At 56.0% G+C, this 16,798-nt stretch overlaps 1 protein-coding gene across 2 annotated transcripts; it reads right to left on the bottom strand.

Moving 5' to 3' along the window:
• Nucleotides 1-540: 540 nt before the first annotated feature.
• On the bottom strand, nt 541-13,999 carry FNDC4 (fibronectin type III domain containing 4). 2 transcript variants are annotated; one of them, XM_069850530.1, is made up of 6 exons: nt 13,841-13,999; nt 7,660-7,775; nt 6,637-6,841; nt 5,625-5,714; nt 4,183-4,316; nt 541-2,172 (listed from the first exon to the last, which is right to left on the bottom strand). In XM_069850530.1, exons 1-6 carry the CDS (start codon nt 13,905-13,907, stop codon nt 2,140-2,142), a joined length of 645 nt encoding a protein of 214 aa, XP_069706631.1. In that variant the 5' UTR covers nt 13,908-13,999; the 3' UTR covers nt 541-2,139. The 2 variants fall into 2 exon arrangements, with proteins under 2 accessions (XP_069706631.1, XP_069706630.1); XM_069850529.1 differs by having other exon boundaries at nt 544-2,175.
• Between the last annotated feature and the right edge of the window lie 2,799 nt (nt 14,000-16,798).

Below are 16,798 nucleotides of genomic sequence, written 5' to 3'. Positions count from 1 at the left end.
GCTGGTTTTTAAAGGAAAGCTCTGCCTTTCTAGGGAAATAAACTGATTTTTTTTTTTTTTTTTACTGTTGTATTGGGGGTTTGAGTGCTGGATGGGGTGCCATGCACAAATCTACATGGTGCTGCATCTGCTGCGCTGCCTCGGGTGAGGTTCCTCACCTGCAGCAAGGACCTGGGCTGTTCCCTGAGCTCATGGAAGCTGCAGCTGCAAGGGGCCAATAGGAAATCTAGGGAAGAGCTCCTGATCAGGGCTTTAAGCAACTTGATCAGGTTAAAGATGTCTCTGCCCATGGCAGGGGGTTGGAACTGGATGGGCTTTGAGGTCCCTTCCAACCCAAACCCTTGCATGATTTTATGACATGGCCCCGCATGCCACACTAGCACTTCCTCGAGGGCCAGAGCCATCTGCAAGCCGACCTTTGAGGACCTGCAAGCACAGGTTTCTTAAGAGTCATACCCACATGTTCAAGAAGTGCTGGTACACGTATGCGCGCACACATCCGCACACAGACCTGCAGGGACAATGCTGCCTTTGAGCCAGGATGCTTTTATTGAAAAGGCCCTGCCACAGGGAGTCACTTATCCTGTCCCCTCCTCACCTGTCCTGTAGCAGAGCCTGAGCAGCACCTGGAAGGAAGAGTCCTGAAAGTGCTTTACTGGGAGGTTTATTCCTGGAAGACGCTGGATCCTGTGATGCTTTGAGTCCAGGGCTGCAGAGCCAGCCCCCCAGCTCAGTGACAGCCCCCAAGAGCATGGAGGAGAGCAGCACCCAGGGCACCACAGCCACCTCTGCTGCAGAGAGCCTCCTCCCATCACCACGTCCTCTGCAACCACCATCAAGAGGGCATCCTTGGGCCATGCCTCGGCCACAGAGCGGTGTGGATACCCAGCGAGAGCCTCCTGCCTGCAGGCTCTGGGGAGCGAGCAAGCACAGTCTAGACATTGCCTCTTCACCAACGCCAGGGTGGTTGGTGGCTCGTTCTGTCCTCGCATGAGCAGGCAGACCGGGCAGGTAACAGTGAGCCAGTGGTCCCCCAGCTCCAGGGTCAGCCCTTTGCAATGGGTCTGTGTCACATCAGCCAACGTGGTGTGGGCTGTGGGACCAGCTCCAGGAGCCGGAGCATCAGCAGTGACCAAACCCCTGCAAGGCAGAAGGAGCCAGGGGTGTGATGTGACGCTGTGGGATCTAGGCTTGTCCCCAGAGCGATGATGAGCTCCACAGTGCATCCTGCTGATGCCATGCTGGCCCTCACGACGTTATCCCCTCCAGGCAGCACGGGCATCACGCTGCTCGCAGGGGATACAGCTCAGATGTGTCAGGACTGAGCCCTGTGAGGGAAACTGCAAAGCCCCAGCCGTGTGCTGGCTCTCGTAGGTCTGTGGGGCTCCCACTGCCCCACAGAACAGCTCCTGCCAGCACTCCCTGCCCTGGCTGCACACTCTGCAGGCTGTCCAGGCACTGCGGCAGCACCAGCTCCTCGTACTCGTTTGTGTCTTTATCCCCTGTGGCAGGGACAGGCCTTGAAGCCCCTGCACGGCCACGATAGGATGCGGTGGAGCCCCGTTCTCCAGCAGGGATCCACTCCTCAGCTGTGCCCACTGGGCCCAGCCTCACAGACCAACCTTCCTCCTGCCACCCACCGGGGCAAATGCCTGCACTGCCCCATCCCCTCACACTCGAGGCCAAAAGGGGAGCAGCTCCCGCCCCCCGAGCCCAAACACAGCGGCTGAACGCGAAGTCTGCTCCAGGCTGCCTGCAAGGCAGGTGTCCGATGCCTTGTGGTTGCACCCAGGCCTTTGGCCAAGGCAGCACCCAGGGACGCTGCCTCCCCTCGCACCGGCCCCTCTGCGCAGCCCTGGGCTGGCGCTGGGACCCCCACCCTCTCTCATCTCCGCGCTCCGCAGCGGCAGGGGAGCAGGGCCAGGCATGCGGGATGGGCAGGGCCGCGCACTGCATGCACGGCTGGGAGCCGGCTCCATGCACATCCCTGGACGGGTGCCCTCGGGAAAGCGTAAGTTCTGATACGCGCATCTTCGCATGCAGAGTTCCAGGCTGGGCAACAGGCGTTGCCTCTTTTTCCAAGGCCTGCTTCGCTCCGGCAGGACGCCCAAGATCCCAGACGCAGAGCTGGTGCCACACTTACACCTCGATGATATTGACTGAGGGAGACTTCTTCTGTGAGAGAAAAAAAAAAAATCTGCTTTAAGGTGCTGCTCTGCTGAGTGGCTAGGAAGCAAACCAGTGGAAAAGGACCTGGGGGGTGTGCTGGTCACAGCGGCTGAACGTAAGCCAGCAGTGGCCCAGGTGGCCAAGAAGGCCAACAGCATCCTGGCTTGCATCAGCCATGGGGTGGCCAGCAGCAGCAGGGAAGGGATAGTCCCCCTGTACTTGGCTTTGATGAGGCCGCGTCTCAAATCCTGGGTTCAGTTTTGGGGCCCTCACTCCACGAAAGACGTTGAAGGGCTGGAGCACATCCAGAGAAGGAGAACAGAGCTGGGGAAGGGTCTGGAGCCCAGGGGTTGTGGGAGTGGCTGAGGGACCTGGGGTTGTTTAGCCTGAAGAAGAGGAGGCTGAGGGGAGACCTCATCGCTCTCTACAATGACCTAAAAGGAGGTTGTGGTGAGGTGGGTGCTGGTCTCTTCTCCCAAGTAACAAGTGATGGGATGAGAGGAAACGGCCACAAGTTGCGCCAGGGGAGGTTTAGAGTGGATATTGGGAAAAATTTTGTTATGGAAATAGTGGTGAAGCCATGGCAGAGGCTACCCAGGGCAGTGGAGGAGTCCCCATCCCTGAAGGGATTTAAAAACCATGTGGATGTGGGACTATGGGACATGGTTTAATCAGCACAGTGGCGCTGGGCTGACAGTTAGACTGGATGAGCTTAGAGGTCTTTTCCAAGCTCAGTGATCCCATGATTCTATGATTCTTTCCTATACTTTGTTCTCAGCTTTGTAATTTGTCACCTGTAAGGAGGCCAAGTGTACAGTGAATGCAAAAGGACAAACTGAAGTGCATGAGCCTTGTACAGGTGAACCTCACCTGCAGCATGAATAGGCCTGTGCCCCTGCCTCTGCAGCCCTATATGAGCAGGGATCCAAGAGGAGGGATCTTTTTGGCAAGGAGTAATCAGACTACTGGAAAATCTGGAGGAGAAATGAGGCCTTGAAGTTCAGACAAGAAGTTTCTACTCCTTACATCCTCTGGAAATCAGGTGGAAGCAGAGGAGCAGCGAGGCATCACAGAGAGGAGACTGCTCACCATTGACAGAGGTGCAGATGATGCATGGGGAAAACCGAATGGAAGTTCCCGTGAGAACATGCACATCAGGGTTATAGATCACTGTTTGGGTCAAGTGACAAAGGGAGAAGTGTCAGGTGCTGAGGAACACCTGGATGAAAGTGTTGCTTGTGAGATACGGGTCTAGTTCAGACATGTTGGTGCCAACAGCAGGGGTAGTGAGGCCAGGAAACATGGCGAGAGGCCAGGAAATGTGCTTCTCTTGCCAGGCAGATGATTTGGATTAGGGTCTAACACTTAACCTAATTGAAGGTGTTTGGGGATACGGAAGTTTTCCAGTCAGGTGCTGCTGCAGTAAAATCGGATCAGACCCCGCCTGCTCAGGAGGGCTTCCTTTTCCTTAGCCGCACGTCAGACCATTCACCCTTTTGATGTGACACTGCTCCTTCTGCATCCATAGCCTCCACTGTGGTTGGGAAGGGGCTCTGGGGTGCTTCTTCTGAACAGTCTGTGTGGTGATGACCTGCAGAAGGCCTGAGTGAAGGCAGAAAGCGACCAGTGACAGAGCAGTGTGGGAACCATAAAAACAGCTTCCCAGCTTTCTTGCCTCGTGCCTGAACAGGCAGGGCTGAGAGCTGGCTATGGGATGCAGAGAAGCGCAGCCTTGGAGGGGCACGGATAAGGGGTTGTTGCAGTGGGAGCACTGGTACCACCTGGCAACGTGGGAGCCATCTCAGCTGATACATCCTGCCAGCTCTTCCATTTCTCTGCAGTCACTCACGACACACACTGCCCTAGAAGGACCAGGGCTCCCTGTACCCAAAAACCCCTCGGTTTTGGGGGTTAGAGCATGAGCTGGGATGTATCTGTTTCTGCAGAGAGCCAGAACCTCTAGCAGCAGGCGGCAGCCACAGCAAACGTCACAAACCAGCCCTCCCTGCTCACCTTGCTCCGCAGCAGCCCTCCGCTCGGTCGCTCTGGCGTGCTGTGTTCCGAGGACGGCTTGGCCTTTTCCTTGTTGTTGTTGGAATCGTTGTCCTTGATGATATCATACTGTCTGCAGAAGAGGGCGATCACCGCTGCGGAAGACAGGGATGGAGACTCCCTCAGACTGGCTGCCTGCTGCCTTTCCCTCCCTACAGTATCTCAGCAGGAGAGCAGTCAGGATTAAGGCTCCCCGAGATGCTGGTCACCCGCACTGTCCCCCTGCGGCAGCCTGGAGCACCCAAGGCTCCTCTGGATGTGGGGTCACGACGGTCTCCTTGGGCAGACCAGGGCAGTGAGCAGCTGAGTGGCTTTCCAAGCGCATCTAGCAAAGAACTAAAGTTACTGGTGCAGTGCTTGTGACCCTCAAAACAACCAGCCCTTGACTTTGTCCTGTCTTGCAGTCCATGTGGTCAGTCTCTCTGGCAGGGGTTTACAGCACCTGTCTCACACCGGACATGTCCCACCCTGTGGGACCCTGGACACAGGACGGGAACAGCGCACATGTCCCACGCCGTGGGTGGGTCCCCCAACGTGGGATGGGAGCAATGCACACATCGCAGAAGGTGGGACCTCAGACATGGGATGAGAGCAAAGCATTGGATTGTCATTATTCAATGTGTCATAAAATCATAGAACCATGGAATGGTTTCAGTGGGAAAGGACCTTAAAGCGCATCCAGTTCCAACCCCAGCCATGGGCAGGGATACCTCCCACTGGATCAGGTTGCTCAGAGCCTCGTCCAACCTGGCCTTGAACACCTCCAGGGATGAGGCATCCATGACTTCTCTGGGCAGCTTGGGCCAGTGCTTCACCACCCTCACAGGAAAACATTTCTTCCCCATATCTCATCTCAATTTCCCCTCTTTCAGCTCAAACTGAAGAGGGGAAAAGTGTCAGACCCATTCAAACCACTGTGTGTTATCACAGCCACCAGCAGGCTGCACACAGCTTCTCCCTGTCTGGACTTGGACATGCCAACCTCTGCAAGTCTGAGCTCCCAGAAACCACCCTGCAGTTTCTTCCACTGCACTAGAAAAGTGTTCAAGGCCGGGACACGGAGAGACTTGAAAATCCATATTTACTGGGAAGGCAATGGGGACAAATGGCTTCCTATTCACAGCAGCTACATGTGACCAGTCAGGAGCTGCCTGTTATCTCCAAGGCTTCCTTGCTCCCAGGGCAACCTGCCGTTTGCTACAGCACTGGCTCTAATCCAGTGCTGTGAAGGAGCACATCACCCAGCTGATAGTGTTAGGAGACTGAGGCACTACCAGCGATGTTATTGGATGTCAGACAAGCTAGCTATGGCCCAAGTTACAGGATAGTTAATGTTTCTTGAGCCCTGTCTTCTTTGTGCACACTCTGTCCCAGCCTGCTGGGATGCTGCTGGTGGCACTCACCTGCCCACATGAGCAGCACCGCCACGATGATGATGATCTCACCCGTCTGCAGCTGCCTGTCTTTGTCCAGCCCTTCCATGGTGATATCACCTGCGGAGAAGAGAACCCAGGCAGGGCTGGCAGCAGACACCCTCCCACAGGAACCTGCTTCAGGACCAGCAACACTCAAGAACCTGAGAACGAGCTCCAGAGGAGACAGTCCCACCTCCCCCAGACAAGGACAGGCATAGGACGACAACTAGGCTGAGGAGAGGACACGCAGCCTATGGTGCTCCTGCCTCGGATAAACCATCCTCACTACCAAAGGAAGTTGGGGATTCTAACAGCTTATTTGGCTTTAAGTGGAATGATTCAGGTTGGAAGAGATCTTAAATATCACCCAGTTCCAACCCCCTGCCATGGGATGGCACAGTGCATGGGAGCAATCACTGAGGTCACTCCCTGTGAAGGGACCAGGACAGGTTCGGAAGGTTCTGAGCTGAACACAGAAGTCCCAAAGAGAGCAAGCCAACTGCTTGCCCTATTAAACTCTTCCCAAGTCCCCTCTCATAGCTAGTGCTGGAGACAGATGACCGTGCCCAGTGGTCCTCTTCTGGGCATCATCTCTCTTGGATTCTTGGATCATCTGTATGGACCAGCATGTAGGCAAGAAGACACAACATGGATATGAGTAAGGAAGGAGACCACGGAGCTCCATCCTTTCTACTTTGGAAGCTTGCAGGCTGGGAGATCCGAGAGCCCATTTGATATTTGCTGTGTACAGACAGCAGCCGAGCTGGCCACCACAGTTGTCCTGGTCACAGCCTGCTGAGCTGATTAGGATGCCAAGACCTAGGATAGGAAGGCTGTTAACCAGAGCTTGGGGACATCATTGTGGACACAACATCAGCTGCACAACCAGCTGCCCGTTCTGACCCTGTGTGTCCAAAAGGCAGCACTTTCCTTGCTAGCTGGATCCCTGTGGCTGGTGCCCACCAGCGGCACCTTGGCAAACTTGAAGGAGCTACCTCACCTTGGTTGGAGCTGTTGGAAGGGAGGCGGTCGGTCTCCTTCAGGGTGCGGAAGTGGACGCGCTTGCTGGCCTGGCTTTCTCCATAGAGGCCAATGCTCTGTACCTGAATGATGTAATCAGCATCCTCCGCCAAGTCCCACAGCACGCAGGCCCGGTTGGTGGTGTTCACCTCCCGGATGAAGCGCTGCATCTGCCCGTCTTGCCGCTGCCAGAGTGAAGACCTGTCATTTCAGGAGGCTGTTCCCAGAGCCTGCAGCAAGTACAGGCCCTGGACTGCAAGGCTGTGCTGGGCACTCTGCCCTCGATCCTCCCTTCTCCGGCAACCACCCTCCCGGGATGGGCCAGCTGGCCAGCACTTTGCTATGCAGCATCCCTGCGCAGCCTGAGAGCCAGGCTGGAGCAGCCACCTTCATCCAGGGCTGTGGTGGCAGAGCGAGGCAGGCACAGAAGGGTTAGGGCATGTCTGAAGCACCATCGTCATCCAGAGACATCGCAGAGAAGCCACTGGAAGGAATAACTACCCCCAGTGAAGCCTACAGCCTGCTGCCTTCCACCAGGATGGATGGCTCAGGGTGCCCTGGCAAGGGCTGCTCAGTGGCAGCAGTGTCCTCAGGCAGAGTTCCAGATCATGGTGAAAGGGCTGGTGTGGGAGCATGCTGGTAATCATAGACTCTTGGAGTGATTTGGGTTGAAAGGGACCTCAAAGCCCATCCAGTTCCAACCCCTTGCCATGGGCAGGGACACCTCCCACTGGATCAGGTTGCTCCAAGCCCCATCCAGCCTGGCCTTGAACACCTCCAGGGATGGGGCAGCCACCACTTCTCTGGGCAACCTGGGACAGGGCCTCCCCACCTCACAGGAAAATGTTTCTTCCTAAATTCTCATCTCAATCTCCCTTCTTTCAGCTTAAAACCATTCCCCCTTGTCCTTGCCCTGCACTCCTTGATGAACAGCCCCTCCCCAGCTTCCCTGTAGGCCCTTGGTGACAGGGGTTCCCAGCCCCCCAGAACAGAGCCTGGGTACCTGCTGTAGGATGGCATAGCCGATGACTACGTCTCCTTCTGGGACGTCCCAGGAGACCGTGGCAGAGTTTGCCTTCAGCTGCGTCACAGTCACGTTGACAGGGGATGGTGGCCTGTCTGGGTGAGCCAGGGACAGACAAAGCAAGGCACAAGAAAGGGGTAAAAGAAGAGGTCTCAGAGCAGGCCCTCACCCCTGCACACCCTCACCAATACCTGACCATGGCAGCACGGTGGGCAGGGCTGCAAGGCGCAGCACAGCTGGCGCATGAGAATCATAGAGTCATGGAATCATAGAATCATAGGATCACCAGGTTGGAAAAGACCCACTGGATCATTGAGTCCAACCATTCCCATCAGTCACTAAACCATGTCCCTCAGCACCTCATCGACCTGTCTTTTAAACACCTCCAGGGAAGGTGACTCGAACACCACCCTGGGCAGCCTCTGCCAGTGCCCAATGACCCTTTCCGTGAAAAATTTTTTCTCATGTCCAGCATGAACCCTCCCTGGTGGAGCTTGAGGCCATTCCCTCTTGTCCTGTCCCCTGTCACTTGAGAGAAGAGGCCAGGACCCTCCTCTCTACAACCTCCTTTTAGGTAGTTACAGAGAGCAATGAGGTCTCCCCTCAGCCTCCTCTTCTCCAGGCTAAACAACCCCAGCTCTCTCAGCTGCTCCTTGTAAGACTTGTTCTCCAGCCCCTTCACCAGCTTCATTGCTCTTCTCTGGACTCGCTCCAGAGCCTCAACGTCCTTCTTGTGGTGAGGGGCCCAGAACTGAACACAGGATTCGAGGAGCGGTCTCACCAGTGCCGAGTACAGAGGGAGAATAACCTCCCTGGACCTGCTGGTCACGCCGTTTCTGATCCAAGCCAAGATGCCATTGGCCTTCTTGGACACCTGGGCCATTGGTGGCTCATGGTCAGTCGCTGTCAACCAACACCCCCAGGTCCTTCTCCTCCTGGCAGCTTTCTAGCCAGTCTTCTCCTAGTTAGGCTGAGTCCCTGCCAGCAACTGCACACACAGCATGGTGCTCCCTGGGTGGTGGGCATGGAGCTGCTCCCTGCCCTTCTGTGGCAGCCGGCGCTCACTGGCCAGGACTTCTCCCTGTCTGGCTATTGGCATGAAACGTGCTCATCGCACACCTCCGCAGTGTCCTGCGCTGGGGAAGGAGGACACGCGTCAGGCACCTGACTGGCTCCTCTCTCCAGGCTCATTTGCAGCAGCAGACACAGCTCGTAACACTCATCCCATCTAAAAAGGATCATCAGTGCTGACATTGTGCCCAGGCTGCAGGACACGGAGGGTCCCGTAGGCTCCTGCCACCTCGCAGGCACAGGAATGGGGAATGCAGGAAGACCTGGCCGGAGGGAAACAGAACGACAGGACTGATGAGCCTGTCCTGGCAATTTAACCAGTCCCTGCAGCTCAGAATCACATGAAACGTCCCTGCAGCTTTTCTGTCTCCAAGCACTGCAGAGACCCTGCTGCCAGAGAGAACGACGCTTGCATCAGCTCTTCCCGAGGGCATCTGCTCGCAGACCTGAGGTACCTTCTCTGCCGCTCCGGCATTCATCTCTTGGGAAGTTTACTCCAGGGCTGGCAGAAGCAAGGCGTGCTGCTCCTGCTCAGCCTGGATATGGAGCGCATTCTTGGCAGGGAGGTCCCATGTTTCCGTAGCATCCAGGAAGTCCAAACAAATCCTACATTAACACAGTTCCTCCACTAAGGCTGTGATGGTAAAAAAAACCAGCTCCTCTAAGCTCTGGGTTGCCCCGTGGATGTGCACATCGTGAATGCCTGGCACACCACCCGGAACTGCGTAGGAAGCAGCACAGGCACAGAATTTATATATCAACTGTGACAGAAAAATGGGGCAGCTTGGAATAAACACACTCTGCAACTCAATCTGGCGGCCTCATCTGCCTGGCACCGCTCCCTGCTCCAGAGCAGGGAGGGAAGCTCCGCGCAGGAGGCAGAGCTGACTTTCTTTCCCTTGGCTGCAAAGCTGGCAGCCCCACTTGGCCGTTGCCGTCCTTCGGAAAGCTGATCGACCCATGGTCTGCACCCGCACCATCCTGAGATCCCACTGCACGGCAGGACCTGCGCACAAAAGCCTGATGCTGTCTGGAAATGAGACACGGGAGCGCGCAAGGAAAGGCACGGAGGCTGCTGCCCGTACGTCCTCTCTCCCTGTAAACAAGGCAGCGGTCCCTCTGCAAGCTGCTTGAGTAGCACAAGTTCAAGGCTGTGATTTACAGAGGTAGAAAAAGGGCCCCAGAGAACAAGAAAACAAGCAACTAGGCACCACCAAACACCGTCTGTGACAAGGAAAGGTCATTTCTGCAGGTCAGCTACTTGAATGCATTAATTCACATTTGAATCTACCTGGCTCCATGACCAGAAAAAGGGCTTGTTGCCGGAGGGGACCAGGACAGACAGGTGGGTGACCCACAGAACCCAGAAATCGTGTTCTCAGAGAAATGCTGGGATGGAGGGCATTCCCAGCAGAATCCTGCCACACCACCAGGAGACAGGGGCGCAGGAAACAACACAAACAAGGGCATCAGGGCATGCTAAGCCCTCTCTTCCACAACAGGGCAGGAGAAGTGGGAAGGATTCAAATATACACTCAAATATCCTTTATCCCATGACGTGCGTCTCCTTAGTTTTGTCAGTGTGACCCTGCTTCACCAGTGTAATCCATGAGAGGGAGTCTGAGCACTGTCCTTATCCCACATCCTGGTATCCCACATGGCAACAGCAGAACTGGCTCCCTGGACCTGGGGCGCGTGTCCTTTGTGCGCGTGGGAGCTGAGCTCCCCACAGATGGGGTCTGGTTCTCCAGACCAGAAAATTCTGGTTTCTCCAGGCACGGCCAGTGTCCAAGTTTGCTGCACGGCCAACAGCAGAGCTGCAGACAGCGTCCTGCCAGCAAACACCCACTCCCCCACCTGATCCCAGGCAGAGACATTCCAAAAGGGGGATGTTCAGTGAGCTGCGATGGTTCTGCTGGCCTTCACCCTAAGAACTGTTCTCCGAGGCTAGCACCGTGTCAGCAAACATCAGAGGTCGAGAACAGCCCAGGAACCCAGTGGTGGAGACCTCTTTGGTCTGAACCAGCCAGTATGGCCCAAACCATTCGTAAGCACTGCTCAGGAGCTAGCACAAGCCCTCAACCACTGCTAGCAGGTAGCACTGATGTGGTCCCCTCTCTGGAACACATGAGCTTAGTGCTACGGCTGTGACCAGACCCTGTCTGCTGGCCTCAGGGCGAGAACCAGACCTGGCTCTTCACGGGATACACCTACAGTGAGAAATTCGGGTATCTTTTTACATCTAATGGAACAAGAAGGGGTCTGAACACACCCAAAGCAGGCCAGTTGGAGTTCCCAAGCTTTAAGTGCACATAAGGAAATCCAAGGCAGGGTCTTACATCTCTGTGATGCAAAATCATAGAATTGTGGAATCATTAAGGTTGGAAAGACCTCTAGGATCATCCAGTCCAACCATCAGCCCAAAACACTGTGCCTACTAAATTAAAGTCCTTGGATCGAGTTTGTAGCTGGCTCCCTGTTCTGCCAGAGAACTTTCCAGGCTCCTGCAGGGAGCCCAGCCTGACCCAGCCTCGGTTTTGGGCTTGGGATGCTGGGACAAGGCCCTGTGGCTGAGCCAATCTCTGATCTGAGAACACAGGCACCGCACTGATCCATGAGCCGTGCTGTGGGATCCGCACAGGGCTCATGGAATAGCTTGAGCTGCACCTAGCCAGAACTCGTACCAGCCCTGTGTACAGATTGTCAGTCCCTGACAGCAGAGGAGCAGCCCAGGGGTAACACCCCAGCACCAAACTGCAAAGCTGTTGCACTCAGAGTGGATCCCCAGACATTCCAAAGGAGAGAGGGGAGGGCAAGAGCATGCAGGGGCATGGCAGAGCTGCACCAGGCATGGCCACCAGGTGCTTCGGGCCTCTTACATTGCAAATACACTTGGTGCAGGCTCCAGGCAAGCATATCTGAATCTGAAGGTGCTCAGGCAACAGCTCTTCCCTGGAAAACTGAGGGTCTCTTGGTTAATTTGCAGTTCAGCAACTGCAGAAAATAAATGTCTGAGCACCCAAGATGCACACGTCTAGCAAGGAGAGATGGGACGAGAAGTTTCAGGAGTCAAAAACAGAGAAGTTCACCCTGGGAACACAGGCAGTGCTTAACACTAAGGATATGTGAGATGAGACCTCATTGTCAAGACCTCCAGAGGACAACTCATGCCACAGCAAGCTTTGCCTATGATCCCTGCATTAAGCCGAACATTTTCCAGCCAGCTCCGCAGTTGAGGTCAGAGCAGTTCCACGCCAGAACTGCAGCCATAAAGATCCATGAGTGCAAGGGTTCCAGAAATGCACTCTCTGAAGCCAACTATTAAAAACATTCCTGTAAAGCCAAGATGCTCCAACACCCTGCTGGGCTCTCCGGGAAAAGCATGCCACAGTTAAGACCTGCATAATTCACTAATCACTAATGATTCTGCATCATTTATAAGTTATCCAGCTTCTCTTTTGATTAAAGCCACATTAAGAAATGGGCACCACCACCAAGAGAGACATCACTTACTGAAGGTCTGGCTCAGCCTTTGGGTTCGGCCAGTGCAGCAGCACTTTCCCCTCAGGCTCGCTGAAGCAATGCGAAGTGATGGCTCTCAACCCTCCTCATCCTGCCGTGACTCCAGAAAGGGGACCTCAACCCTCTCCATCCTGCTATGGCTCTGGAGAGGAGACCTCGACCCTCTCTATCCCGCTATGGCTCTGGAGAGGAGAACTCAACCCTCTCCATCCCGCTATGGCTCTGGAGAGGAGAACTCAACCCTCCCCATCCCTCTATGGCTCTGGAGAGGAGACCTCAACCCTCTCCATCCCGCTATGGCTCTGGAGAGGAGATCTCAACCCTCTCCATCCCTCTATGGCTCTGGAGAGGAGACCTGAACCCTCTCCATCCCGCTATGGCTCTGGAGAGGAGACCTCAACCCTCTCCATCCTGCTACGACTCCAGAGAGGGAAGTCACACACCCCTTGGCCCATGCCCTTGGGACTGCTGCTCAAGGGCACCCAGATGTTGTCCCAACTTTATCCCTGCAGCAGGGAGAGAAGCACCAGACAGTGCATCTAAAAATAAGTGGCCCCTTTTTAACAACCCTGAATGCATTTCTTCCTGAATCCGTCAGGCCCTCGGGTATGTATTTCGCAAGGAGACTGAGAACATAGCAGAGCAGAACCTGTCTGTGAGGGCTGGCTCTCGCAGCTCAATTCAACACGTAAGTGCCCTGAGCAGGGGCGAACAGGCAGCAGGAGGCTGCTCCTGACACAGGGCCGTGCGGCCGCATCCACAGAGGATGGACAGAGTTGCTGGGGTGCTGGAGACCTTAGTGTATGAGCACACACTGGCCTGAAGATGGCAAAGCGGGAAGGGCTGTGGGACTGCCTGGCAGCCAGGGACCAGCTCACAGCTCAGCCTGCATCGCTGGAGCATCCCTGCCATCCCAGGGACTGGCTACAGCCATCCCGCAGTGCCAGAGCATCCCTGCCAGCCAGGGACCAGCTCACAGCCATCCCATAGTGCTGGAGCATCCCTGCCAGCCAGGGACCAGCTCACAGACTATCCTATATTGCCCAAGCATCCCTGCCAGCCCGTGACCAGCTACAGCCATCCCGCAGCGCTGGAGGATCCCTGCCAACCAGGGACCAGCTCACAGCCATCCTGCAGCGCTGGAGCATCCCTGCCACCCAGGGACCAGCTCACAGCCATCCTGCATTGCCTAAGCATCCCTGCCAGCCTGGGACCAGCTCACAGCCATCCCACAGCGCTGGGGGATCCCTGCCAGCCAGGGACCAGCTCACAGATATCCCGCAGTGCTGGAGCATCCCTGCCAGCCTGGGACCAGTTCACAGCCATCCCGCAGCGCTGGAGCATCCCAGGGACCGCCTCAAAGCCACCCCCAGCGCTGAGCATCTCTGCCCGGGAGGGAGAATTCCCTGGCGAGGGTCTACGATGGGATACAGGACGCAAGGGGAGAAGACAGCAATGCGGGGCGGCCGGTCCCTCTCCTGTCCCGTGCATCGCATCGCATCGCATCGCATCCCATCCCATCCCATCCCATCTCATCCCATCCCATCCCATCCCATCCCATCCTTACTGGCTCTCACGACGCCGCAGCCGAGCAGCACCAGGACGGGCCCGAGGAGCGCGGGGGCCCGGCCCATGGCGGCGAGGGGGTTCCTGGAAGGCTGCCCCGGCCCGGGCGGCGGCCCCGGTCCCTGCCCGGTCCCTGCGAACGGAGCGGGGCCGAGCCCGGGCCGAGATGATGCGGGGCGAGGTGGGCGGGGGGGGAGGGGCGGGACCGAGCGAGCGCCGCCCCGAGCGCGACACCGCCCCCCGGCCGGACCGGGCACCGGGGGGCTCGAGACCCGGGGCACCACCCAGCGCCCCCACAGTCACCAGCACCACCCTCAGCCCCCCCCAAAGTCACCAGCATCATCCCCAGTGCCCCCAGTCACCAGCATCATCCCCAGTGCCCCCATTCACCAGCATCATCCCCCGCGTCCCCATTCACCAGCATCATCCCCAGTGTCCCCATTCACCAGCACCATCCCCCGCGTCCCCATTCACCAGCATCATCCCCAGTGCCCCAGTCACCAGCATCATCCCCAGTGCCCCCAGTCACCAGCATCACCCCCAGTGTCCCCATTCACCAGCATCATCCCCAGTGCCCCCATTCACCAGCATCACCTCAGCCCCCCCAAAGTCACCAGTAATGCCCCCAGTGCCCCTAAAGTCACCAGCACCACCCTCCATGCCTGTATTCACCAGCGTCGCCTCCGGCCCCCTCAAAGTCACCAGCACCGCTGCCAGTGCCCCCGAAGCCACCAGAATCACCCCCAGTGTCCCCATTCACCAGTATCATCCCCAGTCCCCCTCAATGTCACCAGCATCACCTTCAGTGCACCTATTCACCAGCATCACCCCCAACCCCCTCAAAGTCACCAGCACCACGCCCAGTGCCCCCAAAGTCACCAGCATCACCCCCAGTGCCCCTATTCACCAGCATCACGTCCAGCCCCTGACAAGTCACCAGTAATGCCGCCAGTGCCCCCAAAGTCACCAGCATCACCTCCAGGGTCTCCATTCAACAGCATCACCCCAGCCCCCCAAAATCACCAGCATTGCACCAGCCCACCCAAAGTCATCAGCATCGTCCCCAGTGCCCCCATTCACCAGCATCGCACCAGCCCCCCCAAAGTCACCAGCATCACCCCAGCACCCCCCAGACTAGACATAAGGAGGAATTTCTTCACCATGAGGGTGGGGAGGCCCTGGCCCAGGTTGCCCAGGAAAGCTGTGGCTGCCCCATCCCTGGAGGTGTTCGAGGACAGGTTGGATGGGGCTTGGAGCAACCTGATCCAGTGGGAGGTGCCCCTGCCCATGTCAACGGAGTTGGATTTAGATGATCTTTAAGGTCCCTTTCAACTCTAACCATTCTATGACTCTATGATATCAGTCCTTTGAGACTTTATGAACATGGAAAGCCCCTCTGCTAATTATTAATAAATCCCAATTAATCTTTTTTTGCTCCTTTGTTGAGGTGTTACGGGTTGCTTTTTCACTATCTGCTGCATAACTGGTTGTGGGGAATTCAGTGCTGCCCAAGAACAGATATTCATACTTTTGATTCTCGCAGGGTATTGTAAAGTCAAGACTTCTGCTGTATAATTATGTGCAATGTGAAGAGTAATTTATTCTGCTGGGTTCAGACCAGCTGCCCAATTATTTCTTCTGGCACTTCCTAGTTTCTATTGTAAGAAACAGTTAATAATTGTTTGTGATGCTCATGCACAGTGCTGTTTGTGATCCTTATCATCTTTCCCAGCAGCTAATTTCTTTTCTGCCCTTTCAAGATGGGACAACTGGACAGCATGTGGGGTTTGAGATGTGAGAAAGAGACTGAAACATAGAATCATAGAATCACCAGGTTGGAAGACCCACCGGATCATCGAGTCCAACCATTCCTATCAAATACCAAGGAGCACTGGACAAAGGCTGTACCCCAAAACTGAACACTGCTCTGTGGTGACCATCAGCCACAAAAAAGGAGATATCATGTGCCTGTGTAGATGGGGACACGGCCTGCGGGAGGCAGATGTGGCTCTGATGCATCATCTCCTGGAGGAGAAGGACCTGGGGGTGTTGGTTGATAGCAACTGACCATGAGCCACCAATGGCCCAGGTGTCCAAGAAGGCCAATGGCATCTTGGCTTGGATCAGAAACGGCGTGACCAGCAGGTCCAGGGAGGTTATTCTCCCTCTGTACTCGGCACTGGTGAGACCGCTCCTCGAATCCTGTGTTCAGTTCTGGGCCCCTCACCACAAGAAGGATGTTGAGGCTCTGGAGCGAGTCCAGAGAAGAGCAACAAAGCTGGTGAGGGGGCTGGAGAACAGGCCTTGTGAGGAGCGGCTGAGAGAGCTGGGGGTGTTTAGCCTGGAGAAAAGGAGGCTGAGGGGAGACCTCATTGCTCTCTCCAACTGCCTGAAAGGAGGTTGTGGAGAGGAGGGTGCTGGGCTCTTCTCCCAAGTGACAGGGGACAGGACAAGAGGGAATGGCCTCAAGCTCCACGAGGGGAGGTTCAGACTGGACATCAGGAAAAAAATTTTTACAGAAAGGGTCATTGGGCACTGGCAGAGGCTGCCCAGGGAGGGGGTTGAGTCACCTTCCCTGGAGGTGTTTAAGGGACGGGTGGATGAGGTGCTGAGGGACATGGTTTAGTGATTGATGGGAATGGTTGGACTCGATGATTGGGTGGGTCTTTTCCAACCTGGTGATTCTATGATTCTGCCTGGTAGTGCTGGTGCCTCTTCTGGGGCTTGGTGTCCAGCCAGGGACTTGGGCTTCAAGGAGGGAGAAAATTCACTTCAGAGGGAAGTTTGGGCAAAGCAGCTTAAGGTGAAATCCTGAATCAGCCAGGTTGTTTAGCCTAGAAACTATGAAACTGAGGGGGACGTGCTGACAGCTTCTCTTTATACGCCTGACAGCTGCCAAGTACACGAGGCTGAGAAACAGGAACGGTCTGTTTCGTGTCCAGGGTAGAACCTGAGCCTA

The sequence above is a fragment of the Phaenicophaeus curvirostris genome, chromosome 2 (assembly GCF_032191515.1).
Source record: "Phaenicophaeus curvirostris isolate KB17595 chromosome 2, BPBGC_Pcur_1.0, whole genome shotgun sequence".
Taxonomy (NCBI): domain Eukaryota; kingdom Metazoa; phylum Chordata; class Aves; order Cuculiformes; family Cuculidae; genus Phaenicophaeus; species Phaenicophaeus curvirostris.
Note: the sequence above shows the minus strand (reverse complement) of the source record. Positions and strands in the feature narration are given on the sequence as shown.

Excerpts from the sequence above, each read along its gene's own strand:
- FNDC4 (XM_069850529.1), bottom strand. The coding sequence starts at position 13,907 with ATGGGCCGGGCCCCCGCGCTCCTCGGGCCCGTCCTGGTGCTGCTCGGC. Across the intron at positions 5,715-6,636 it reads TTCCAACAGCTCCAACCAAG|GTGATATCACCATGGAAGGG; the intron begins GTGAGGTAGCTC and ends TCTTCTCCGCAG. Across the intron at positions 4,317-5,624 it reads GGTGCTGCTCATGTGGGCAG|CGGTGATCGCCCTCTTCTGC; the intron begins GTGAGTGCCACC and ends TGTCTTCCGCAG.